Raw genomic sequence first — 25,785 nt, 5'->3', positions numbered from 1 at the left:
TGAAACAAGTTTGGGTTAAATAAAATCTGTAATTTGAGCCAAAACCCGGGTTGGTGGCAAGGGACAGGTCCTGCCAGGCTGGTGGCACCTCTGGTGGCACCGTGGTTGGCCCACAGGGAGCTCCTGTCTGCTCTCAGGTTGGGTTTCACAAGGACAACGATCATTTAGGGTTCCCTGGAAGGTGTGGCTGCGACTGGGGAGACACAGGAAATGTGTCAGATGGGGGGCAAAGGGGAACCCCAAATCTTCCGGGGCTGTGGGGACTCCTGGCTCCCAGCCCTGGTGACAGGAGGACAATTCCTGCCGTGCGAGGCACTCCTGGATGGGTCTGGAATGTTCTGGAGGTCACCAAAGATCCCTCTGGGAAAGGTTCCCATGGTGCTGGAGACACCAAACACCTCTCAGTTCTTCTTTGGAGACACCAAACACCTCAAAATTCTTCTTTGGAGACACCAAACACCTCCCAGTTCTTCTTTGGAGACGCCAAACACCTCCAAATCTTCATCTGCAAGTCCTGGAGACACCAAACACCTCCCAGTTCTTCTTTGGAGACACCAAATACCTCCCAAATTCTTCATCTGGAGACACCAAACACCTCCCAGTTCTTCTTTGGAGACGCCAAACACCTCCAAATCTTCATCTAGAAGTCCTGGAGACACCAAACACCTCCAAATTCTTTATCTGGAAGTGCTGGAGACACCAAACACCTCCAAATTCTTCATCTGGAGACACCAAACACCTCGAAATTCTTCTTTGGAGACACCAAACACCTCCAAATCTTCATCTAGGGGGGCTGGAGACACCAAACACCTCCCAGTTCTTCATCTAGAAGTCCTGGAGACACCAAACACCTCCCAAATTCCTCTTTGAAGACACCAAACACCTCCCGGTCCTCAATTTGGAGGTGCTGAAGACACCAAACACCTCCAAATTCTTCACCTGGAGGTGCTGGAGACACAAAACACCCCCAAATTGTTTATCTGGGGGTGCTGGAGACACCAAACACCCCCAAATTCTTCATCTAGAGGTCCTGGAGACCCCAAAAAAACCTCCCAATTCTCCAGCCGGGGGGTGCAGGACCAGGGGAACCCCAATCTCCCCAAGCTCCCATGGGCTGGGGACACCTCTGGGCCGGGCCGGGGTGGCTCCTGCCCGCTCGGGGCACCCGAACACGCCCTGGATGCCTCGTAAAGAGCAGGGCCTGGACGTGGTTGTGACATGGGCAGGAGATGTGATGAGAGGCTGATTCAGGGCTGAGCTGTCCGCCCCGGGGCTCGGGGAGCCATTCCCACCCCGCCGAGGTGTTGCATCACCACCACCACCACCACCGTCACCACCACCAGAACAGGTTTTCTCCCTCCCCGCCGCGATTAGGACGGGGCCGGGGCTGAGCTGACGCGATTTTTTCCGGCACGGGGAGGAATTCCAGGGGTGATGGGAGCAGGTGGATAAAAATCAGCTCCTGCTTTGCGTCCCCAGGTGCGCCCAGCGCCCGGGATCTGATCTCGGCATCGCATCTGGCTCCGTGAGGCACCGGGGCTGCAATTAGCAGCGTTAATTAATTGATGGATGGGGATTTGCGAGCTCAGGTCCCGGATGGGGAGAGGCTCAGCCAGGCCAGAGAGGTCTGAGGGCTGGACAGGGCTCCAAAATCCCAGAAAATGGGATTTGGGCTCAAATTAAAGATCTTATTCACCCCAAACCTGGGTTTTGGATCAAATTAAGGATTTCATTCACCCCAAACCTGGGTTTTGGATCAAATTAAGGATTTCATTCACCCCAAACCTGGGTTTTGGATCAAATTAAGGATTTTATTCACCCCAAACCTATGCGAGCTTTTTGCACCCGCCAGATCATCTGATTTGGGCTCAAATTAAGGATTTTATTCAGCCCAAACTTGGGGTTTGGCTCAAATAAAGGATTGTATTTGCTCAAAATCCATGCTGGCTCCTTGCACCCACCAGAATGAGTAGTTTTGGCTCAAATAAAGGATTTTATTCACCCCAAACTTGGCTTTGGGCTCAAATTAAAGGATTTTATTCAGCCCAAACCTGGGGTTTGTCTCAAATTAAGGATTTTATTCGCTCCAAACTTGTGTGAGCCCCTTGCATCCATCAGAAAATGTGATTTTGGCTCAAATTAAATATTTATTTTGCCCCTAACCTCTGTCAGCCTCTTGCACCCACCAAAAAATTTGATTTTGGCTCAAATTAAGGATTTTATTTGCCCCAAACCTGGATTTTGGATAAAATTGAGGCTTTTATTCGCCCCAAACCCATGCTGCCCGACCTTTGCAGCACTTTGGGTTTGGTTTTCTCCCTCTCCACGCCCTGTCCTTTTTTAGATGTTCATTTTGAGGGTCCCCAAAGCCTTTTCGGGGTGCCCACAGCCTCCTGAAGGGTGCGGATGGCAAACCGGGCGCTCCAGCCCTGTCCTCACCCTCTGTGGAATTTCCTCTTTCCCAATTCCCTGTAACTACACCCAAATCCCACCTTTTCCAAGCCTCGAAGGCCTTTCAGAGGTTGCCAAGCTCAGGATTTTGGGGTTTTTTTCAGGATTTTGGGGTCTCCCCTCCAGCCCAGGAGCTGAATCCCCAAAGCACAGCCCTGGCTCTGCCCGTGGGGTCCCCACAATGGGGGGCACCCGGGAACTGGGGGTGTGTGAGACCCCTGGGATGTCCACGGGGGTCTCACACACACCTGCAGCACCCCTGAACCCCCAGAGCTTCCTCAGCATCTCCACAGCATCCTCTGCACCCCCAAAACATCCCTGGCACCCCCTCAGCATCCCCTTCATCCTCACAGCACCCCCTGCACCCTCAAAACATTCCTGGCACCCCCAGAGCATCCCCTGCACCCCCAAATCATCCCCTGCACGCCCAGAGCATCCTCAGCACCCCCAGAGCATCCCCGGTACCCCCCAAAAACATCCCTGGTGCCCCCAAAGCATCCCCTGAGCCCCTGCAGCATCCCCGACATCCCCCCCAGCACCCCCATCCTCTGCCCACCCCAAATCCACGACCCCAACCCCCAATCCTGCACCCCCGACCCGCCCCCCAACAAACAAGATTCCCCCCATTCTCCTTTGTTTGGGATTTTTTGGGTTTTTCCATTTTTTCCTTTATTAATTTATACAAAAACGCTCGCGAGCGGCCCCGCCCGACCCCCTGGAGGTGTGGGGGGCACCGAGAGGGCAAAAACCCCAAAATCACCCCGAAAAAACCCCAAAAGAACCCCCCAGAAACAGGGGGGGAACCGCGGGGAAAGCTCCGGGGCCACCCGCACCCAGCCAGGGGCACGGCGGAATTTAGGGTGCCTCTGGAGGTGCCCATGGAGGTGCCAAGGGGTGATGGGGTACAGAGATGGGGGGACGAACCCCAAAATCCCGAGGGGACCGAGGGGAAGGAGCAGAGTCCTGAAGGCTCCGGAGCTCCAGGAGCCCCAACCGGAGGGTCCCGGGGACCGGGAATGGGGGAACAAACCCCAAAATCCCGGGGGGATCGGGGAGAAGGAGCCGAATCCCGATGGCTCCGCAGCTCCGGGACCGGGGGGAACCGAACCCGGAGGGTCCCGAGAGACCGAGGTGGGACAAACCCGGGGGTGGAGATGCCCTGGAGGTGCCATGGTGGGGACCAACCCCAAAATCCCGGGGAGACCGAGGAGAAGGAGCCGAGACCCGATGACTCCGGAGCTCCGGGACCGGGGGGAACCGAACCCGGAGGGTCCCAAGGATCAGGGCTGGGGGGATCGAGCCCCAAAATCCCGGGGGAATCAGGGGGAAAGAGCCGAGTCCCGATGGCTCCGGAGCTCCGGGACCGGGGGAACCGAACCCGGAGGGTCCCGGGGACAGAGATGGGACAAGCCCGGGGGTGGAGGCGCCTATGGGCACGGAGCTGAGGGAACGAACCCCAAAATCCCGGGAGGATCAAGGGGAAGGAGCCGAGTCCCGATCACTCCGGAGCTCCGGGACCAGGGAAACCGAACCCGGAGGGTCCCGAGGATCGGGGCTGGGGGGTCGAGCCCCAAAATCCCGGGGGGGTCAGGGGGAAGGAGCCGAGTCCCGATCACTCCGGAGCTCCGGGACGGGGGGAACCGAACCCACAGGGTCCCGGGGGAGCCGAACCCCGAGGGTCCCGGGGGATGGAGGCAGAGCACCCAGGACCCCCCGGTACCCCCACAGCGGCCAGAGCTGGGGGCTGGCAGGAGGCCTGAGGAGGGCAGGGATGGAAGGGCAGGGGGGACCCGCCGAGGTCGCTTTGTCCCCCCCGAGCTCGGCGGCCTCAGGAGCTCCAGGAGCGGCACCTCGGGGGCCTCCCCGTCCCCGCCATCGCCCTCTACTTCCTCCGGCAGCCCTTGGCCGCGTCGCCCATCATGTCCCAGTACTCCCCGAACTCCAGCTTGGCCTCGTTGGGGTCTCCCATGCACTCGATCTTCTCCTCCAGGGGTCCCACGCACTGCGGAGACAACGTCGGGGTGATGGGGGGGTCCCACCGAGACAATATTGGGGTGATGGGGATGGGGGGTCTCCCCGAGACAATATTGGGGTGATGGGGGGGGGTCCCACAGAGAAAACATTGGGATCCAGGACCCCATCGGGACATCCTGGGGGGGTCCAGGACCTTATTGGGACATCCTGGGGGGGTCCAGGACCTTATTAGGACATCCTGGGGAGGGTCCCACCTCATCCAGGACCCCATCGGGACATTCTGCGGGGGTCCCACCCCTATCCAGGACCCAATCAGGACATCCTGAGAGGGTCCCACCTCACCCAGGACCCCACTGGGGGGATCCCACCCCCATCCAGGACCCCATCAGGGGCTCCCACCTCCATCCAGGACCCCATTGGGACATTCTGTGGGGCTCCAGAACCCCATTGGGACATCCTGGGGGGGTCCCACTCCCATCCAGGGCCCCATTATGGGGGTCCCATCTCATCCAGGACCCCATTGGGGGGTCCACCTCATCCAGGACCCCATCAGGGGCTCCCACCTCCATCCAGGACCCCATCGGGACATTCTGGGGGGTTCCCACCTCACCCAGGACCCCTCCCATCTCCTCCTGGTCACTCCCCTGACCTTGCCCAGGTGCGGCAGCTTCTGCGCCAGCAGCTCCTGCATCTCGTTGGGGGTCAGGTACTCCTTCTGGCCCTTCACGGCGTAGCAGTGGAACTGGCTGATCACAGTCTCGATGGCGCGCTCCACGTCCGTCAGCTCCTGGCAGTCCTGGGAGGGAGGACACGGGGTGAGAAAAGGGGGGACCGGTCCCCAAGGGGGTGGGACAGGTCCCCAGGGGGGTCACACAGGTTCTCAGGGGGGTGGGACAGCTCCCTGGAGGGGTGGGACAGGTTCCCACGGGGGTGGCGCTGCTCCCCAGAGGGAGTGACACAGCTCCAGGATGGGTCACACAGGTCCTCAGGTGGGTGGGACAGATCTCAGAGGGGTGGCACAGCTCCATGGAGGGGTGGGACAGGTCCCCACAGGGGTGGCACTGTCCCCAGAGGGGTGGCACAGCTCCCGGAAGGGGTGACACGTCAGGAGGGGGACACAGGACAAGCCCCGAGCGGGTGGAACACCCCCCGATCAAACATTTAACCCCTTCACAACCACGGCATAAAAAAATCTTAGCACCAGGCCCGTCTGTGCAGATGCGAGACACCTCCACATCCACCTGTGACCCCCTCATCCACCTGTGCCACCTCCCCATCCACCTGTGCCACCTCCCCATCCAGCTGCCACCCTATCCAGCTGTAAGCCCATCCAGCTGTGCCACCTCCCCATCCACCTGTGCCCCCTCGCAGCCCCCACACAGCTGTGATGCCCCCAGATGTTTCTCGCCCCCATCCAGCTGTCGCGGCCCCTCCAGCCGCCACCTCCCGTCCCCCCGAGCCGTCCCCGCCCAGGCTCCGCCACCGCGGCGTCTCTCGCCACCCCCGGCGCGGGCCCGGCCCGTCCCGACTGGTTCTTCCTCTCCCTCCGTGACTCAGAGCCCGCCCGGAGCTCCCCGGCCACCCCCAGACCCCGGTACCGGCGGGGCGGGGGGCGCAGAATAACCGGACCCCCGTCCCCAGTCTATCCCGGTCTCTCCCGGTCAGTCGTGGTCAGCCCAGGTCAGTCGTGGTCACTCTCGGTCTCTCCCAGACTCTCCTGGTCAGTCCCGGTCATTCCCGATCAATCCCGGTCAATCCCGGTCAATCCCGGTCTTTCCTGATCAATCCTGGTCATTCCCGATCAACCCCGGTTGTTCTCGGTCTCTCCCTGTCAATCCCGGTCCCTCCCCATCATTCCCGGTCACTCCCGGTCAATCCCCGTCAATCTCGGTCAATGCCGGTCAATCTTGGTCATTCCCTTTCTCTCCCGGTCTCTCCCGCGGCTCCGTTTTAGTGAAACGCCGCTGATTCACCCCAAATCTGCGGCTTCCCCGTGAAACCACAGCCGGTGATGCCCAAAGCCACAACCCGGTGCCCCCAAATCCTCCACCGGTGCCAGGGGTGGGGCGGGCACCTCCCGGTTGGGGTGAGCACCTCCCCGGTGGGCACGTCCCGGTTGCAAACCGAGCAGAAGAACGGGAGCTTCTCTACCACCGGGGCATCCACGGAGACGCTCCCGGAGTCAATCCCGGAGCCTCCCAAAGCCCCGAGCAGCCCCCGGTTCCTGCGCCATGCCCGGGGGTCACCCCCGGTGTCACCCCCGGTGTCACCCCCCGTATCGCCCCCGGTGTCACCCCCGGTGTCCCCGCGGACCTTTCTCTTCTTGCGGCAGTTGCACTGGCCCATCCTCGGGGGTCTCTCGGGGGTCCCTCCTGTGCCGGGGATCCGGGGGCAGCTGGCGGGGAAAGGAATCCAAGCTCAGCTCTGGGTTTGGGGTGAGCTCCCCCTATTCCAGCTCCAGGACTCCTCCTCCTCCTCACGGCGGAACGAGCCCCGGGATGCGGCTCCGGAGCTGCCGGGACACGTCCCCGGCGTCCTCGCAAGTCGCGGCAGAGCCGAGCGTGGGAGCGGAGGGGCCCGAGGCTCAAAAACCCAAAAACCCCCTCTGATCCCATCCCAGAGCACACAAACCCAAAAACCCCCTCAGTCCCATCCCAGAGCGCACAAACGCCCTCAGTCCCATCCCAGAGCGCACAAACGCCCTCTGATCCCATCCCAGAGCGCACAACCCCGCTCTGATCCCATCCCAAGGCACACAAACCTGCTTTGATCCCATCCCAGGGCGCACAAAGCCGCTCTGATCCCATCCCAGGGCGCACAAAGCCGCTCTGATCCCATCCCAAGGCACACAAACGCCCTCTGATCCCATCCCAAAGCGCACAAAGCCGCTCTGATCCCATCCCAGAGCGCACAACCCCGCTCTGATCCCATCCCAGAGCGCACAACCCCGCTCTGATCCCATCCCAGAGCGCACAACCCCGCTCTGATCCCATCCCAGAGCGCACAACCCCGCTCTGATCCAATCCCAGAGCGCACAACCCCGCTCTGATCCCATCCCAAGGCACACAAACCCGCTCTGATCCCATCCCAGAGCGCACAAACCCCCTCTGATCCCATCCCAGAGTGCACAAACCCGCTCTGATCCCATCCCAGAGCACACAAACCCGCTCTGATCCCATCCCAAGGCACACAGACCCCCTCGGCCCCATCCCATCCCACTCACCTGCAGCTCGGGCTGGCCCGGGTGTGCCCGGGCTGCGGCGGGCCGGGGTTTTATACCGGGCCAGGTGTGAGTGGGAGCTCCGTGGTGCAAGGCAGTGATTTAGGAGCGCCTGGCCCGGCGCCAGCGTTGGGGCCGGGAAACGCCTCCTTCCCTCCTTCCCGGCCACACCGGCGGTTCCTCATCTTCCTCATCCCGTGTGGGAACGGCACCGAGAGCCCGCACCGGGATCTCAGCAGCGCCGGGATTCGGGGCGATGAATATTCTCAATATTCTGAATATTCGGGGCATTCCCCAAGCCGGGATGCGCCCCCTGTGCCACCCAGACCCTGCAGAGGAGCTGGTGGCCACCGTGACCGGTGTGGCATCGCTGTCGGGGATCTCCCGAGCCCCACCCCGGCCACAGCCCCCCACGCACCCCCCAGCGTGGCAGGAAGGTGTTTGTGGGGCACCCCAAAAAGCCAAACTGGCGCCAGAGCGATTTGGGAACAGCCCCATCCATCGTGACCCCAACCCCACCACGAGATGGGGGCTCCAATCTGGAGCCCAGCAAGAACAGCAGCGATGCTCAGGCTCAGGGAAAACCTTTTTGTTTTATTTTTTAGACGCCTCTCTGTCACTTCTTGGCCGCCTTGTCCCTGCGCACAGCCTTGGCCAGCTCCCCCACGAGCCGCCAGAACTCCCCGAACCGCAGCTCCTCGTCGTTGTTCACGTCCAGCTCGCTCATCTTCTCCTCCAGCGAGGGCACGTCCTGCCGGGGTGGGGGGAACACGGGAGGGGCGGCTTGGAGACCCCCAGAAACCGGGATGGGAATGAGGGGAGCGGGGGCTGACAGAGTTGGGGGGAGCGGGACAGAACTGCGGTTCTGGGGGACACCGGGACAGGGGGACGCTGGGGGCACCGGGAGCATCCCCACGGTTCGGGGGGACCCTCAGGAGACCGGTTCAGGGGGACCTCCGAGGGACCAGCCCCGAGGGGACCCCTGGATGATCAGGAGCAGCCCCACGGTTCCAGGGGACCCTCGGGGGACTGGTTCAGGGGGACCCCCAAGAGATCGGGAGCAGCCCCGAGGGGACCCCCAGAGCATTGGGAGCAGTCCCGTGGTTCGGGGGGACCCCCGGGGCACCGGTTCTGGGGGACCCCTGGACGATCAGGAGCAGCCCCACAGTTCTGGGGGACCCCCGGGGCACCGGGAGCAGCCTCTCGGTTCTGGGGGACCCTCAGGAGTAGCCCCATGGTTCAGGGGGACCCCCGGGGCACGGGTTCTGGGGGACCCCTGGATGATCAGGAGCAGCCCCACGAATCAGTGGGACCCTCAAGGGGAATGGGAAAGGCCCACGGTTCAGGGGGACACCGGGGGCATCGGTTCAGGGGGACCCCCAGAGCACCGGGAGCATCCCCGCGGTTCAGGGGGACACCGGGGGCCCCCACAGTTTAGGGGGACACTCAGGGCACAGGTTCAGGGGGACCCCTGGATGATCAGGAGCAGCCCCACAGTTCAGGGGTACATCGGGAGCATCCCCACGGTTCTGGGGGACACCGGGGGCCCCCACAGTTTAGGGGGAACCCCCGGGGGACCCCCCGGTGCTGCTGCCGCCCCCCTCACCTTCATCATGTTGGGCAGCTGGAGCCGCACGAGCTCCTTGAACTCGCCGGTGCTCAGCGTCCCCTTCCTGCCCTCCTTGGCGGCGAAGGTGACAAACACGGTGACGATGCGCTCGATGGCCGCCTCCAGCTCCGTCAGCTCGGTCGGTGCGGTCCCTTCGGTCCGCTCGGTCCCTTCGGGCAGCTCGGCCATGGCGCCGGACACGGGGCTGCGGGGACAGGAGCCCAAAAAGGGTCGGGGGATGTCCCAGGTGGGATTTTCGCCCCCTCCCCAACCCTACGAGGGTTTGTGCGGGACCCCGCTGGTGACACGGGGACGTCAGGGAAGCGAGGCCGCGCTCACCCCTCGCTGCCGCCGTTTCGAGGGGTTTTGGGCACTTTTGGGGCGTTTTCAGGCGTTTTTATAGCCGCGCTGCGGGAGGGGACAGCGCAGCCTTTGTGTGTCCCCCCCTCGCTCGGTGTCGCGCCGGTGTTGGGTTTCCTGATGCGGCCGGACGGACGCGGAGTCACCGCCCGTCCGTCGGTCCGTCCGTCCGTCCCTCCGTGCTCTGCTCCCTCCCAGCCCGGGCACCGGACCAAGCTCGGCCTGAAGCGGCCGCGGCCTCGGTGGCGCCGCTCGGGGAGCTCCGGTGGGGACAGGAGGGGACCGGGGACATCGCCGGGGCCGCGCACGGAAACATTCCCAAAATCGGGATGGTTTGGGGTGGAAAAGACCCCCGAGATTATTAAATCAAAACTTTGAGCCCCATTTTGGGGGTGCAGGACCGGTGTCACCCCCAGGTCATTCCCTGCAGGGCTGGGGACAAGGAGGTGACCCCAGAGCTGCGGTGACATCCCGGTGACCGGGGCTGGGGCATCACTGGGATGGTGCACAGAAATATCCCCAAAATCGGGATGGTTTTGGGTGGAAAAATGATTAAATCCAAACTTTGAGCCCCATTCTGGGGGTGCAGGGCAGGTGTCACCCCCAGGTCCTTTCCTGCACTTTGGGGACAAGGAGGTGACCCCAGAGCAGCGGTGACATCCCAGTGACCAGGGCTGGGACATCACCGGGACCGTGCCCGGAACCAGGATGGTTTTGGGTGGAAAAATGATTAAATCCAAACTTTGAGCCCCATTCCTAGGCCGGTGTCACCCCCAGGTCATTCCCTGCAGGGTTGGGGACAAGGAGGTGACCCCAGAGCCGCGGTGACATCTCTGTCACATCCCTGTCACATCCCAGCTGGGCCCGCGCAGAGTGAGAGTTGTGACTCAGCTTCCCACTGACATCATCCCTATTAATAGTGGGCTCTGTAAAAAATTAATTAATCCCAATTAATTAGGGGGTTGGGACAGCCCTCCCCTTTAATCAGTGGGTATTTATAACATGGCACATCTGGCACTCCCCGTTCCCACGGGGACCCCAAATTGTGCCCCACACCTCGAGGGGACACTCAAGACTGTCCCCAATGTCCCCAGCCCCTCTCAGGGGTGTGACAAACAGGGGAACACTCAGGAATTGGGGGTCCCAAAGCCCCCAGGGGTGTTTTGGGGGCTCAGAGCAGGTGGGTCCCCAGTACAATGTCACAATTGTCCATCTCAGGACCGTCCCCAATGTCCCCAAGGCAGCTGCAGCCCCCCAGGACAAAAAGCAGGAATTTGGGGTCCCAAAACCCAGGGATGTTTTGGGGACCAAGGACAGGAGTGTCCCTGGTACAATGCTCCAGTTGTCAGCCTCAGGACTGTCCCCAATGTCCCCAGCCAGCCGCAGCCCCCCCAAGACAACACGCAGGAATTTGGGGTCCCCAAAGTCCCAGGAGTGTTTTAGGGCCGAGGACAGGGGTGTCCCCAGTACAATGTCACAATTGTTCATCTCAGGACTGTCCCCAATGTCCCCAACCTGGGTGACAACCCCAACCTCACCCAGGAGTGTGAGTAAAAGTGAAGATGCAGCCCCCAGGGGAACAAGCAGGAATTTGGGGTCTCCAAAGCCCCAGGGATGTTTTTGGGGTTTAGGAAGAGGTGTCCCCAGACAGATGCCACTGTCACCGGGTTGTGCTGAGCCCTGGGACACTGATGGGGACAGGGAGGCTCCCACAGGCCCTGTCCCCACCCCACAGGTGTCACTCCAGCTCACAGGGCAGGAATTGGTTTCCTGCAGCCCCATCCGGCCCCGGCAGGACGGGAGGGGACACGGGAGGGGACACAGGACAGGGCTGGGACGGTCCCCGAGCCCCACGTCAGGACACCGGGGTGGCCTCTTGGGAAAGGGCAGGTGAGTCAGGGACGGGAGCGGGGACAGGTTTGGGGTGAATCAGTCGGGGACCAGAGCAGGGACAGGTTTGGGGTGAATCAGCGGCCCCGGAGCCAGGCGGGCCCGTGACTCCTGAGCCTGGAATTTGGGGTGAGCAAGGGGCAGGTGTCCCCACAGAGGGAAGGGGAGGGGACATCCAGGTGACATCCAGGGGTTTTTGTCACACTGGGATTCCCGTCGGGGCTGTCCCCGTGGGTAGGGAGGGGTGAGATGGACTTGGGGACACCAGTGGGGACAGGAGGGGAGCATGGAGGGGCTGGGACTGGGATCGTGGAGGGGCTGGGGCCATGGAGGGGCTGGGGCCATGGAGGGACAGGGATGGGGGCCATAAAGGGACAGGGACCATGTAGGGACAGGGATGGGACCATATAGGGACAGGGACCATGTAGGAGCAGGGATGGGGGCCATAAAGGGACAGGGCCATATAGGGACAGGGATGGGACCATATAGGGACAGGGCATACAGGGACTCGGGCCATATAGGGACAAAGAACATATAAGGACTTGGGCCATATAGAGACAGGGACTGTGTAGGGACTTGGGCCATATAGAGATTTGGGCCATATAGGGACAGGGACAGGGCCATACAGGGACTCGGGCCATATTGAGATTTGGGCCACATATGGGTACAGGGCCATATAGGGACAGGGCCATTATAGGGTCTTGGGTCATATAGGGGCAGGGACGGGACTCAGGCCATACAGGGACAGGGACCATGTAGGAACTTGGCCCATATAGGGACAGGGACAAGGCCACATAGGGACTCAGCCCATATAAGACCACAGGAGCCTGTGTGACAGAGTGACCACAAGCAGGAGGTCAGTGTCCACTTCCACATCTTCATCCTGGGCTTCTCCACACCCTGCCTGGGCCGGAGACCCCACATTGGGGATGTCACCATGGCCACCACAGCGACCAGTCTGGGGACCCCAACTGGGGATGTCACCACGGCCACCTCGGCCACCATGGCCACCACAGTGACCAGCCTGGCAATGACCCCTGCATGGGCTGGAGACCCCAACCAGGGATGTCACCATGGCCACCACGGTGTCCAGCCTGACCATGTCCCCTGCTGTCCCCACCAGCTCTGTCTGCAGGTGACACTGATGCCACAGAGCCACCACGGGCGGCGTCCCCAAGCCGGCCACCTCAGCTCCTCCCTTCCCAAAGCCCGGGGAGGATGGAAAAGCCTCTTGCAGGCGGTGGGATGTGGAGACAAGATCCGGCCCAGCCCCGGCACTGGTTTAAACTGGAGCAACTGGTTTGGCTGGGTCCAAGTGGAGCAGGGGCTGGGACAGGTTCCAAGCTGTGTGTAACGCTCCTGGCATGTCCCTCGCCGATCCTGATTTGGGAAGAGATCCTGGGAATCTGCCTTGCAGGGTCCAGGACCCCCCGGGACCCCCAAGAATCCCCAGGACCCCCCAGATTTGGGGTTCAACATCAATCCCGCTGTCCCAAAGGATTTGGGGGGCTGGAACCTGGTCTGAGCTCCGTCTAAAGCTCCTGGTGTGTCCCTCTCCGCTCCTGATTTGGGAAGATATTCTGGAAATCTGCTCTGGACCCCCAGGAGCCCCCAGGACCCCCAAAAGTTGGGGCCCTGCTGTCCCAAAGGATTTGGGGTGCTGGAACCTGTTCCAAGCTGTGTGTAAAGCTCCTGGCATGTCCCTTGTTGCTCCTGCTTTGGGAACAGCTCCTGGAAATTTGCCAGCCCTGAAGAGTCCAGGACCCCCCCAGGAACTCCCAGGACCCCCCAGGAACCCCCAGATTTGGGGTTCACCCTCGGTCCCGCTGTCCCAAAGGATTTGGGGGGCTGGAACCTGTTCCAAGCTGTGTCTAAATCTCCTGGCATGTCCACTTTGGGAAGAGCTCCTGGGAATTTGCCCTCCCAGGACCCCCCAGGAGCCCCCAAATTTGGGGTTCACCCCCGTTCCCACTGTCCCAAAGGGTTTGTGGCGCTGGCAATGCCCCTCACACGCTCCACCCGTGCCAGTCCCGGTTCTGTCCCCTCTGTGCCCGCCTGGCACGGGCTGGGCCCGGGGTTATTTTTGGCCAATGCCCGTCCCTGTCACGAGCCCGGTGACATTCCCGGGATCCTGATCCGCTCTGGGGACGGGGACACGGAGAGTGAGTGACACGGGACCCCGCCGGTACCCCCAAATTCGGAATTTTGGGATCTGGCCCCTCACGGTGCCCCCCAAATTCGGGACCTCGGGATCCCTCCCAGTGCCCCCCCCAAACTCGGAATTTTGGGATCCAGCCCCTCCCAGTGTCCCCCAATCTCGGAATTTTAAGATCCGACCCCTCCTGGAGCCCCCCCAAACTCGGAATTTTGAGGGACAGGACACAGGGATGGCGGGGACAGGAAATGAGGGAGCAGCAGGATGTTAATTAAATTAACCCCTAATTAGGGCTCGGCACCACCCGGCGCTGCTGGAAATGGTGCTGCTGTTGGGGGGGGTCCCAAATCCTGGGGGGGTCACGGAGAGGGGGTGAGGGATTTAGGGGGGGAGGAATTTGGGGGATCAGGAATTTGGGGGATCAGGAATTTGAGGGCTGAAAATTTTGGGCGATCAGGAATTTGGGGGATCGGGAACTTGGGGGATCAGGAATTTGGGGGATGAAGCGTTTAGGGGTTGAGGATTTGGGGGATGAGGGATTTGGAAGATTAGGACATTAGGGGATTAGGAATTTGGGGGATGAGGAATTTGGGGGATGAAGAATTTGGGGGATTAGGATTTTGGGGTCTGAAAATTTTGGGGGATCAGGAGTTTGAGGGATGATGGATTTGGGGGATCGGGAATTTGAGGAATGAGGGACTTGGGGGATCAGGAGTTTGGAAGATGAGGAATTTGGGGGATGAAGCATTTGGGGGCTGAGGAATTTGGGGGATTGGGAATTTGGTGGCTGAGGAATTTGGGGGATCAGGAATTTGGAGGCTGAGGAATTTGGGGGCTGAAGCATTTGGGGGATTAGGAATTTAGGGGCTGAGGAATTTGAGGGCTGAGGAACATGGGGGCTGAGGAATTTGGGACATTAGGAATTTAGGAGATGAGGAATTTGGGGGATTAAAAATTTGGGGGATCAGGAGTTCGGGGGCTGAGGAATTCGGGGGATCGGGAATTCAGGGGATCAGGAATGTGGGGGATCAGCAACCTGGGGGATCAGTAATTCGGGCGCTGAGGAATTTAGGGGATCAGCAATCTGGGAATCAGCCATTCAGGGCACTGAGGAATCCGGTGCCGCTCTCCCGCGGGGGCTGCGGGGCTCCAGCCCGCTCGGCCCCGGGGCCGTAACGGGATCCCGGCCATTATCAGCATCCCCGGGGCCAGCTCGGCTCCGGTTTCCTCGGCCGAGCCGTTGCTGCAGCAACGCCGGGCCGGGCCTTGTGGGGCCCTTTGAGGGCGGACAAGAGCCCTTTGAGAGCTCCGAGTCACCCGATAGCCCCCGGCGCTCCCCCCGGGCCGCGCCGGCTCCCGGGGACACCGGATCCGTGATGGGCACCGGGAGCGACCCCGGGGATGCGGCCCCGGTGCCGGCGCTGACAGACGGGGGATGCCCTCGGTGCCGCCGCGGTGCCACCACGGTGCCACCCCGAGGTCACCTCCCCAAGGAGGGACCCCCGCGTCCGTCCCAATCCTCACGATGTCCCCAGTTTTTACACGTTTGGGGGTGACAAGGGACGCTGGAGGGTGGCGCGGGGACCCCTCCTGAGCGATGCTGTGCCCCCGCGGGTCTGGGGGCGCTGCCCGCGGGTTGTGCCCCCCGTGCCCGGCCCCTGCGGGGCTGGCTCGTGGTGCCAGCCCGGCTGCCCAGCCCCGGTATCGGATCCTCCCGGAGGGAGGGGGATTGGAGCTTATTTAACGTGCCCGGTCCGGCCGGGAGGGAGCACTCGGAGCGCGGGGAGCTCAGGTGAGCGCAGGTGACTCTGGTGCCACCCCGAATCGGCCCTCGGGAACCCCTGGATCCCCTCAGAAACCCCTGGGATCTCCTCAGAACCCCCTGGATCCCCCCAGAAACCCCAGTCCAGCCCCTGAGATCCCCCCCAGATCCCCTTGGGATCCCCTCAGAACCCTCTGGGATCCCCCAAACCCCCCAGTCCTGCCCCTGAGATCCCCCCCAGAACCCCCTGCCCAGCCCCTGGGATCCCCCAGGACCACCCAGTCCTGCCCCTGGGTCCCCCCAAAACCCCCTGGGATCCCCCAGACCCCCCAGTCCTGCCCCTGAGATACCCCCAGACCCCAGATCAGGAATTTAGGAAATGAGGAATTTGGGGGAAATTAGGATATGAGGAATTTGGGGGATCAGGAATTTAGAAGATGAGGAATTTGGGGGATCAGGAATTTGAGGGTTAAGGAACTTGGGAGATGAGGAATTTGGGGTTGAGGAATTTGGGGCATTAGGAAATGGGGAGATCAGGAACTTGGAGGATCAGGAATTTGGGGGATCAGAATTTGGAGGATCAGGAACTTGAGGGCTGAGGAATTTGGGGGATCAGGAATTCAGGGCCTGAGGAACTGGGGGGGATCAGGAATTTAGGGTATCAGTAAATTAGGGGCTGAGGAATTTGCGGGATTAGGAATTTGGGGGATCAGAAACTTGGAAGATCAAGTACTTGGGGCATGAGGAATTGGGGGGCTGAGGAACTGGGGGGCTGTGACCAGGGGGTGTCACCCACACAGGGGGGCTGGCAGGTGACGTGCTGGGGGTCCCGCAGCCGCAGCCATGGCATCGCAGCTGGAAGGGGCCATGGAGACCCTGATCAATGTCTTCCACCACTACTCGGGCAAGGAAGGGGACAAGTACAAGCTGAGCAAGAAGGAGCTCAAGGAGCTGCTGCAGAGCGAGCTGGGATGTTTCCTGGAGGTAACTGGGACCAGTTTGGCCACTGGGAGGGCTCCTTTTCCCCCATTTTCCCCCCATTTCCCAGCCCCACGGCTCACCCTGTGTCACGCCCAGACCCAGAAGGACGCGGGGGCCGTGGAGAAGATCATGCAGGACCTGGATGAGAACGGCGACGGAGAGGTGGATTTCCAGGAGTTCGTGGTCCTGGTGGCCACCCTGACCGTGGCCTGCAACACTTTCTTCTGGGAGAACGCCTGACCCTCCCCTCTCCTGCTGCAGATCCCAAAATCCAGAGCGCCCCCAGAGCCCCCAGATCAGCCCCTCTGCACCCCGCAATTCCCAGGGGATCCTGATGGGATCCAGCTGCACAATAAAGGCACCAACCCAGCCCGAGGGGTGTTTGAGCTCCTTCCTTTGTTCCTGCTCGGGATTCCTGCCCTGCATCCACCCTGTGAGTGCTCCCGGCGGATATCCCACTGTGGGGTCATGGGGAAATCCACCCTGGGTCACCCCAAGGGCTTGGAAAAGGGCTTGGAAAGGGCTGGATCCATCCCTGGGATTCATCCTGGGATCCACCCTCAGATTCACCCCGGGGTCATGGGGAAATCCACCCTGGGTCACCCCCAAGGGGCTGGAGACAGCCCTGGATCCACCCTGGGATCCACCCTGGAATTCTATGATTCCACCTCACGATCCACCCCAGGATCCACCTCAGAATCCCCCCTAGGATCCACCCTGGGATCCACTCTGGGCTCATGGAGAAATCCACCCTGGGTCACCCCAAGGGTTTGGAGACCGTCTTGGGATCCACCCTCGAATTCATCCCGGGGTCATGGGGAAATCTACTCTGGGTCACTCCGAGGGCCTGGAGACAGCCCTGGGATCCACCCTGGGATCTCCCTTGGGACCCACCCTGGGATCCACCCTCAGATTCGCCCCAGGATCCATCCTGAGATTCCACCCTGGGATCAACTCTGGGGTCCCAGGGAAATTCAATCTGGGTCACCCCAAGGGTTTGGAGACAGCCCTGGATCCACTCTAGGATCCATCCCGGGATCCCTTCTGGAATCCACCCCAGGATCCACCATGGGGTCCTCTCTGGGATCCCCTGGGACTCACCCCGGGATCCTCCCTGGGATTCACCCTTGGATGTCCCCGGGGTCCCCTTTGGGATCCCCTGGGATCCACCCCAGGATCCACCCCGGGATTCCCCACTGTGCTCCCCCCCAGGGCAGGGTGACCCCGCCGGGCTGTGGCACACCGGGATCGCCGGGATTTGGGAACGGGGGAGGACGGGACAGGCCGGGACTCGCCACGGGCGGCTCCGGAGGCACCCGCGGGGCCGGAGGAACCGGTTGGGATCTCCCGGGAATGGGATGGGACAGGATGGGACGGGACGGTGGCCAAGGGCTCCAACAGGGCCGCCAGCGCCATCGCCCGCCCGCCGTCCCGGTTCGGGATCAAGATATAAAAATAGTAATATAATTACAGTAATAAAAATTCAAACCATTTGGATTTAGGACAATACGAGACAATAAAAATACAAGAAAATACAGATGGTCCAAGTTCCTTTTCTGGGCAAAATAAACCCAAAAAAGGCCACACATTAACAGAGGATTAACCCTTAAAAGCAACAGCCTGTTGAATATTCATATGTCTCATATATAATGCATAAATTCCATTCAAATACAGGATTCTCTCTGGGCAGTGTCAGCTTCTTCCTCATAACCCTAACAGCGTCCTGCTGCCCAAGTGAGACAGGAAGAAGTTCATTTCTCCTGATAATGGAGCAATAAATTCTTTTTCTCTGAAAGATTCAGGTGTCCTGTGGCTGCTATCTCACTGTGAGTCCTTTCTTTAAAAAAAGAATCTTACACAGCACGGTTTCTATTTTAACATTATGTTATAACCTAAAACTGTATTTAACACACTAATTAAGAGAATTAATACAGCATCACTTTCTGACATAACACATATAATATTCATTTCTATATTTGCCAAAAGCCAATCATAAAATACGCATTTTTCACAGCATGGTTCCATGACGGTCCCATGCCAATTCCATGACAATTCCTCGACAATTCCATGACGATTCCCTGATGATTCCATGACGATTCCATGACGGTTTCATGACGACACCGCTCCCTATGACGTCACCAGAACTCCACCCCGAATTCCCGCCAGACCGTTCCCGCCTCCCCCTCCGCCCCGCCTCTTTCCCCGCCCCCTCCACGGCTCCACCAATCACTGCCCATGAAGGGCGCGGCTCGCGCTGCAGGGGGCGTGGCCGGGAGCGCGGCCGCCATTTCGGCGGGGGCGGGAGCGGCGCGGGCGCCATTTTGTCGCGGGCAGCTGAGGGAGAAGCGGCGGCGGCGGCGGCGGCGGGAGCGGGCGGAGCTCAGCGCCAGCCCCGGCCCCACGCCGGCCCCACACCGGCCCCACACCGGCCCCGCAATCACCCGCTCGCCCGCCGGAGCCACCGGAGACCTGGCGACCGTGTGCTTCGGTGAGTGAGCGCAGAGCCGGGGTGGGGGGGGTTCCTGAGGGCCCGGGAGGTCCCCTCACGATCCCCTCACGGTCCCCTCACGATCCCCCTCATGGTCCCCTCACGATCCCCCTCACGATCCCCCTCATGGTCCCCTCACGATCCCCCTCACGATCCCCCTCATTGTCCCCTCACGATCCCCTCATGGCCCCCTCAGGGTCGGGGCTTTTCCCCTTGATCGGGTTCCAGAGCCGGGCCTGAGGGGGCCTAGCTGATTATTTTTCCCCTCAGGAAGAAAAACGCTTTAAAAACCACTTTAAATTGAAAAAGCTGCTGTGTATTAAAATCAAATTATTAAAATAATTTAAAACAGCAATAAGGCTTTCTGTTGTCGCAATTTCCAGGTGTAAATCCTCTCAATAAAGCGTTTTTTTGAGGGTATTATAGAGTGAGCGCATCCCGGTCGTCATCCACCCGTTAAATTTGCTGCTAATTATAAATTAAATTAATAAATCGATCTGCAGAGCTCGGAGATTGGAACCCAGCGTGTTTCTGTAGCATCCAGCGCTGGGGGGTATTTAAATCCCTGCCCTGAGGGGATTTAATCCTCGGTGTTTTAAAGGATACGATGATGCTTTTGAAGCATCACCTTGGATTTTTATTCCCAATTTTATTCCCTGTGCCCTTAAAATTGGGGTTTGCACCTTGGTCATGCTAAGAATATGGGAAATGTGGAGGTGTCACTGTGCTAAAGGCATTTGGGTGCTATTTATTTACAGCTGGATTTTTGTGTTATTACTCAAAGTAATAACTGATAAGATATTCGCTGTAAAAAGATAAATATTTACTTACGGTAAATTAAAATAACTCCCATATTTATTAAACCTGGTAGAGGCTTAGAAAACATTAAAAATACACAAATATAATAGTTATAACTTGTCTCACTCTTAGTCTTCTCCACACAGAACAGAGGTTTTTTTTAACGTTTGATTATGTAAATATATAATAATTGTATTAATTTGATGTCTTGGGTTCTGGTTTGCATCTTTGCTCTGAAGATGCCATTTGGTTTCCATCTTGCTGCTGGATTTTTATATTATTCCTCCTAATATTGCTGAAGCATTCACTGTAAAAATATCAATTTTTGGTAAGGGAGAAATCAGGGTTTATTTAAACAAGATTTGTTAAAACTAGGAGAGGAGTAAAAAACATTCAAAATCACAGAATCAGAACTGAAAAATAGAGGGATAAAAATCACTGAAAATAGATGAATATATTGCACATAACCTGCGGTAATCTTGATTTCCTTCACTCTTGGAGGCAGAGCAGAGGGGATTTTTGGTACTTAGAGTTATAAATGTGTGCTAAATGTCTGAATTTTTATTTTTGCAGATTCTCTGAAGATGGCTGCACAGTCAGCACCGAAGGTCGTGCTAAAGAGCACCACCAAGATGTCTCTGAACGAGCGGTGAGGAAGCCAACGGCACCTTCAGCTCCTAAGAAATCATATATATATTTTTTATTTTTTATTTTTTTTTACTTAATTCTCACTATCCAAAAAAAAAAAATCCAAAAAACCCGCCGTGGTTTTTCCGCCCTCTTTTAACCTCGTCCAGCGAGCGGGCGGTGCCTTCCACACCCGCCTTACCCAAGGTTAAAAGGGCCAAAAAAACAAAATTCCGGAGGGGATTTCTCCGTGCTTTTAGTTGTCGTAAATCCGGTGGGATGTGTTGTAAGAGCAGAGACCAACCTCACACCCTCCCTGTCTCTCCCACATGTTTTGACATTGGTATTTTGGCCCTGCTGCCGCGCCCGAGGGTCCCGCCCGCCCGGGTGGGCTCTGTAAGAGGCCGGCGGCGGCCTCGGAACCGGCCCGAAGGCCCTCCTGGGCCTTGTAAGAGGCACCAGCTTTGGCTTCACCTCCATCTCTCGCTGTCCTCGAGCTCTCCCCGTGGCTCATCCCGCTGGGTTTGTCCACGTCTGGCTCCTCCCTGATCACTAACGGGTGTCTGTCTGTCCTGCTGAGCGCTGCGGGGTGAAACACGCTGCGATGGGGCAGCACCTGAGGTCAGGGACACCCTGCTGGCTCCTTCCCTCCCTGTCAGCCCAAACTCCTTGTTTATAAGGGGTAGAGCTCATTTTTAGGCAGTAAATTTCATTTCTAGGAGGCGGATTTCATTTTTAGGGGGTGAATTTCATTTTTAGGGGCTGGATTTCATTTTTAGGGGGTTAAATTTTGTTTTTAGACAGTAAATTTTATTTTTAGGAGGTGGATTTTATTTTTAGAGGGTAAATTTCATTTTTAAGGGGTGAATTTCCTTTTTAGGCGGTAAATTTCATTTTTAGGAGGTGAATTTTGTTTTTAGGGGGTGAATTTCATTTTTAGGAGGTGAATTTCCTTTTTAAGGGGTGGATTTCATTTTTAGAGAGTGAATTTCATTCTTAGGGGGTGGATTTCATTTCTAGGGGGTGGTTTTAATTATATTTTTAATGGGGTTAATTGCCTTTTCAGGACGTGAATTTCATTTTTATGGGGTGAATTTCATTTTTAGGGATTAAATTTCATTTTTATGGGATGGATTTTGCTCACCAGCTCCCAGGAAGCTGCTGGAGCTCAGAATCTTTATTTACCGCCTCTCTTCAATGAAGAAATTAAGTTTCTCGTAAATTCCCAAGTGGCCTCATTTCAGTAGAGCAGTTGGGTAGAATTCGGGAGATTCTGGGTGGTGGAATTTTGTACAGTCATGGTTGGAAAAAGCTTTAACATGATCCAATCCAACCTTACGCTGGTGTCTTCCCAACCTCCCTCCTAGCCTGGAATTTTGACACTTTTCCCAGATTTCGGGGGGCTTCATTTTGCTTTTTCTGTCCTTTTTCTCCCCTCTCTGTCACGACCATCCCCGCTTTTTGCTGATTGTCACCCCTTCTACCATCTCTAACCTCCAGCTTTCTCATTCCCACTGAAAACTTCCAAAACCTCATTCCTGCCTCTCCAGCGAGGGATCCATAATCCCATAAAGTGCCACTCTTTGCATTAAAATGTTGATGGGAGCTGGAGCCCCACTCGAGCACCGTGAAATGGCGATAATTGTTTATTTAAGCTTTAATTAAACCCCGTTTTATTCGACCTTGAAGCTTCACTAACATGCTGAAGAACAAACAGCCGATGCCGGTGAATATCCGGGCCACCATGCAGCAGCAGCAGCTGGCCAGCGCTCGAAACAGACGTTTGGCCCAGCAGATGGAGAACAGGCCGTCTGTGCAGGCTGCTCTGAAGCTCAAACAGGTGAGGGGAAAGCAGATTTGAGCCTTGCAGGATGTGGAAAAAACAGCTCCGGAAAGAGGAAATGGCCAGAGAAGGGAAGGGGATGGAGGGTGAGTGTGGGGAGCTCAGGGGGGATCTGGTTCTCCGTAAATCCCTGATAGGAGGGTGGGATGGGACCCATGAGGAGGAATTGTCTGGGAAGGGAGGTCAGGGGTTGCCCAGGGAATTTTGGAGTGAAGGTGTCCAGGGAAAGCCTGGATGTGGCATCTGGGCTGGGCACAAGGTGGGGGTTGCACTCAGTGGTCTGGGAGGTCTTTTCCAGCCGGGAAACTTTTGGAATTCTGTAAAAAATGTATGTTGGAAAGTGTCCAGAGGATGGAGAAGGATCTGGAGGAATGGCTGAGGGTGTGTGTAGGAGACTCAGGGATCTGCAGCTCCAGTCTCTGCTCCCTGGGACAGGGACAGGATCCTGGGAATGGCTGGAGCTGTGCCGGGGAATGTTTAGGATGGATTTTAGGGAAAGGTTTTCCTCCACAGTGCCCAGGCTTCTCAGGAAATGTGATGAAACTGCCAGGGAAGGTTTAGGATGGATTTTAGGGCCCCCAGAGGGTGCTGGGCACACCCAGGCTCCCCAGGGAATGGGGAATGGGATGAAGCTGGGCCAGGGGAGGTTTAGGATGGATTTTAGGGCCCTCTGAGGATGCTGGGCACTGCCCAGCCTCCCCTGGCAATGGGCACATTCCCAATGCTGCCAGAGCTCCAGGAGATGCTCCCATGGATGCCCAGGCTGAGGTTTTGGGGTGTCTGCGGGGACAGGAGTTGACCTGGATGATCCTCATGGATCCCTCCCAACTCAGATCATTTCATAATCCTAAAAACGAAATACTTGGGAGGGACTGGCACAAAATTTCCACTTTTTCCCTCAGATCAGTGACAGTTGTCACTCCCTGGTTATCAGTGGGGTTGTCCCTCAGATCAGTGACTGTTTTCATTCCCTGGTTGTTAGTGGGGATTGTTCCTCAGATCAGTGACACGTTGGTTGTCATTCCCTGGTTGTCGTTGTCACTCCCTGTTTCTCAGTGGGTTGTCCCTCAGATCAGTCACACGTTTTCACTCCCTGTTTCTCGGTGGGGCTGTTGGGTGCTGCCTGTTGATGTCTCCTCTCTATTTTTCCAGACCAAAGGCTCATCCCGGCCTCCGGGAGCTGCTTCACCTCACAATCCCATGGCAACAACATCCCCTAAAACCCCTCCCTCCCTCTTTACCCTTACCGTGGTGGAGCCCTGTGGTGTCCCCACTCCCAGATGGCTGCATGACTCCTGTCCCCCCCAAATCTTCTCTTCCAGAAGAGCTTGAAGCAACGCCTCGGCAAGAGCAACATCCAGGCGCGGCTGGGCCGGCCGGCGGGGACGCTGGCCCGGGGAGCCCTGGGCCAACGGGGGCTGGCCCTGGGCCAGCGGGGGCTGCCCCGGGGGGCCCTGCGGGGCCGCGGTGCCCGGGCCATCATCCGAGGAGGGGTGGCGCTCCGAGGTCAGTGCCCTGCCGTGTCCTGTCCCCTCGCAGGCCGTTCCCGTGGGTGAAATTGGGTTTATTGGTGTTGCTGATAGTGCCTTGGTTGGGCTGAACCAAATGGGGGTAACTGTGGGGTTTGTTTGACCCCAGAGACACTTTTGGCTATCTGGATCACCCCAGGGACAATTTTGGCCAGCTGGATCGCTCTAGACACGTTTGGCTAACTGGATGTGTGGTGTTTTCACCCAAAGACACTTTTGGCTGGCTGGATCACCCCAAAAATGCTTTTTGGCCAGCTGGATGTTGCAGTTGGGTGCATGGAGACAACTCCAGACATTTCGGGGCTCTGGTGCCTCTGGTGTTCCTCCCATGGAAGGTTCTTTAGGTTTCCCTCTGATGGAGAAGTTTTAAGGTGATGGTGAAGGAAAGGAGTCAGTTCTGATGGAGGGTTTTAATGCAGAGTTTTACTCTGAATCTACAACAGCTCCAACGGAACTCCCTGACCGTGTGGTTGCTGGGGGAGAGGAGGAGGGGTAGGGTACAGGAGGGGAGGTTTCAAGGGACAAAGGACACCTCGATGTCCCAATGTCCCTCCTGGAATTCCAGGACTGACCGACAGCACTCAGCAGGGCTCAGGATGGGGAAAGGAGGGATGACTGACACACCCGGGAGGGAAATATCAGGGAGGATGAGATTTCCCACGAAACCCCACCTCAACACCCATTTTTCTGGTTTTCCCGCCCAAGGTCAAGGCCTGCTGCGTGGCGGCAGAGGGATTGCCCCCAGGATGGGTCTGCGCAGAGGCGGCATCAGGGGCCGCGGGGGCCCGGGCAGAGGCGGCCTGGGCCGGGGCGCCATGGGCCGGGGCGGCATCGGCGGCAGAGGTCAGTGCCCGGAATGGCAGGGGTTAATCCAGGGTTGATCCAGGTCCAGCTGGGATCCTGCTATGAGGCTGGAGGCCTGCAGCACCAAGAGTTTCCCAGCTTGGAATTCAAAGCTTTTATCCAACACGTGGTGGTTTTATCAGCAGGGTGGGATGGGAAAGCCAAGAGGCAGATGTTGGTGTTAGGCTGGGATTAGGAATTCTTAAGAAGCTCCTGACTTGAGTGGTGAGAAGGAGCTAGGAGTGTAGCCATGAGTCAAATACCTCTCTGGGAATCACCAAGGGGCTGAAAGGGGTGGGAAATCCTGGGATTCAGACAGTGATGTAGTGGGAAATCATGGGATAGACACAGTGATGGGATTGAGGCAGTGAGGGGTGGGAAATCCCAGGATGCAGACAGTGATAAAATGGGAAATCCCAGGATGCCGACAACGATGGGGTGGGAAATCCTGGGATGGAGGCTGTGACCAGGTGGGGTGAGAAATCCCAAAATGGACGAAGTTAGGGGTGGGAAATCCTGGGATGGAGGGATGTGAAATCCCATGAATGAGGGGTGTGAAATCCCATGAATGAGGGGTGTGAAGTCTCAGGATGGAGGGGTGGGAAATCCTGGGATGGAGGCAGTGACAGGGTGGGAAATCCTGGGATGGACGAAATGAGGGGTGGGAAATCCTGGGATGGAGGGATGCAGGCTGTGATGGAGTAGGAAATCCCAGGACACATCCCGTTCCCACCCCGCAGGGCGCGGCATGGCGGGGCGCGGCCGGGGCGGCTTCGGCGGGCGCGGCAGAGGCCGGGGCCGCGGGAGAGGCTCGGCACGGCCCGCCCTCACCAAGGAGCAGCTGGACAACCAGCTGGACGCCTACATGTCCAAGACCAAGGGACACCTGGACGCCGAGCTGGACGCGTACATGGCACAGACGGACCCCGAGGCCGCCGACTGAGGCGCCGGGATCAACCCCAAGGGGAAATCAGACTTAGTGTGTTCTTGGATGTTTTGATACTCTCTGTTATATTAAACTTTTTTTGGATTGTTCTTTTCCCGGGGGTCTTTTTTGGTGGTTTTGCACTGAGGATGGGATGGAGCTGATGTGCGCAGTCTGGTGGTGGCAGCGCCAGAGGTGCACCTGTGGCTGTAGAGCTCCATGGATGGGTTTTGGGGTGAGTTGTTGGGTTTTGGGACAAATTTCTTGCGGTTTGGGATGGATACTTGCGGTATAACCGGGGCCAGACCCGCGGGATAAGCGGGGTATAAC

General features: G+C 58.3%; 4 protein-coding genes across 9 annotated transcripts; 2 read left to right on the top strand and 2 right to left on the bottom strand.

The window, feature by feature from the left end:
* Positions 1-4,007: 4,007 nt before the first annotated feature.
* S100A14 (S100 calcium binding protein A14) lies at positions 4,008-7,705 on the bottom strand. Its single transcript, XM_058821861.1, has 4 exons — positions 7,649-7,705; positions 6,739-6,820; positions 5,075-5,221; positions 4,008-4,453 (listed from the first exon to the last, which is right to left on the bottom strand). Exons 2-4 carry the CDS (start codon positions 6,769-6,771, stop codon positions 4,334-4,336), a joined length of 300 nt encoding a protein of 99 aa, XP_058677844.1. The 5' UTR covers positions 6,772-6,820; positions 7,649-7,705; the 3' UTR covers positions 4,008-4,333.
* A 514-nt stretch (positions 7,706-8,219) lies between these two features.
* S100A13 (S100 calcium binding protein A13) lies at positions 8,220-9,794 on the bottom strand. Its single transcript, XM_058821896.1, has 3 exons — positions 9,594-9,794; positions 9,252-9,459; positions 8,220-8,396 (listed from the first exon to the last, which is right to left on the bottom strand). The coding sequence occupies exons 2-3, from the start codon at positions 9,441-9,443 to the stop codon at positions 8,262-8,264; spliced, it is 327 nt and encodes a 108-aa protein (XP_058677879.1). The 5' UTR covers positions 9,444-9,459; positions 9,594-9,794; the 3' UTR covers positions 8,220-8,261.
* Positions 9,795-13,614: 3,820 nt separating this feature from the next.
* S100A1 (S100 calcium binding protein A1) lies at positions 13,615-16,774 on the top strand. Of its 2 annotated transcripts, none has more exons than XM_058821805.1 (3): positions 13,615-13,666; positions 16,222-16,405; positions 16,499-16,774. In XM_058821805.1, exons 2-3 carry the CDS (start codon positions 16,265-16,267, stop codon positions 16,640-16,642), a joined length of 285 nt encoding a protein of 94 aa, XP_058677788.1. In that variant the 5' UTR covers positions 13,615-13,666; positions 16,222-16,264; the 3' UTR covers positions 16,643-16,774. The 2 variants fall into 2 exon arrangements, with proteins under 2 accessions (XP_058677788.1, XP_058677789.1); XM_058821806.1 differs by having other exon boundaries at positions 13,629-13,666; positions 16,257-16,405.
* A 1,917-nt stretch (positions 16,775-18,691) lies between these two features.
* CHTOP (chromatin target of PRMT1) lies at positions 18,692-25,569 on the top strand. Of its 5 annotated transcripts, none has more exons than XM_058821617.1 (6): positions 18,692-18,890; positions 20,262-20,337; positions 22,005-22,155; positions 23,484-23,664; positions 24,393-24,530; positions 25,271-25,569. In XM_058821617.1, exons 2-6 carry the CDS (start codon positions 20,273-20,275, stop codon positions 25,471-25,473), a joined length of 738 nt encoding a protein of 245 aa, XP_058677600.1. In that variant the 5' UTR covers positions 18,692-18,890; positions 20,262-20,272; the 3' UTR covers positions 25,474-25,569. The 5 variants fall into 5 exon arrangements, 2 of the variants coding, with proteins under 2 accessions (XP_058677600.1, XP_058677599.1); XM_058821616.1 differs by having other exon boundaries at positions 23,481-23,664; XR_009275786.1 differs by lacking the exon at positions 25,271-25,569 and having other exon boundaries at positions 23,311-23,664; positions 24,393-24,457.
* The last annotated feature ends 216 nt before the right edge of the window (positions 25,570-25,785 follow it).

Source organism: Ammospiza caudacuta, chromosome 30 (assembly GCF_027887145.1).
Source record: "Ammospiza caudacuta isolate bAmmCau1 chromosome 30, bAmmCau1.pri, whole genome shotgun sequence".
Lineage (NCBI taxonomy): Eukaryota > Metazoa > Chordata > Aves > Passeriformes > Passerellidae > Ammospiza > Ammospiza caudacuta.
Note: the sequence above shows the minus strand (reverse complement) of the source record. Positions and strands in the feature narration are given on the sequence as shown.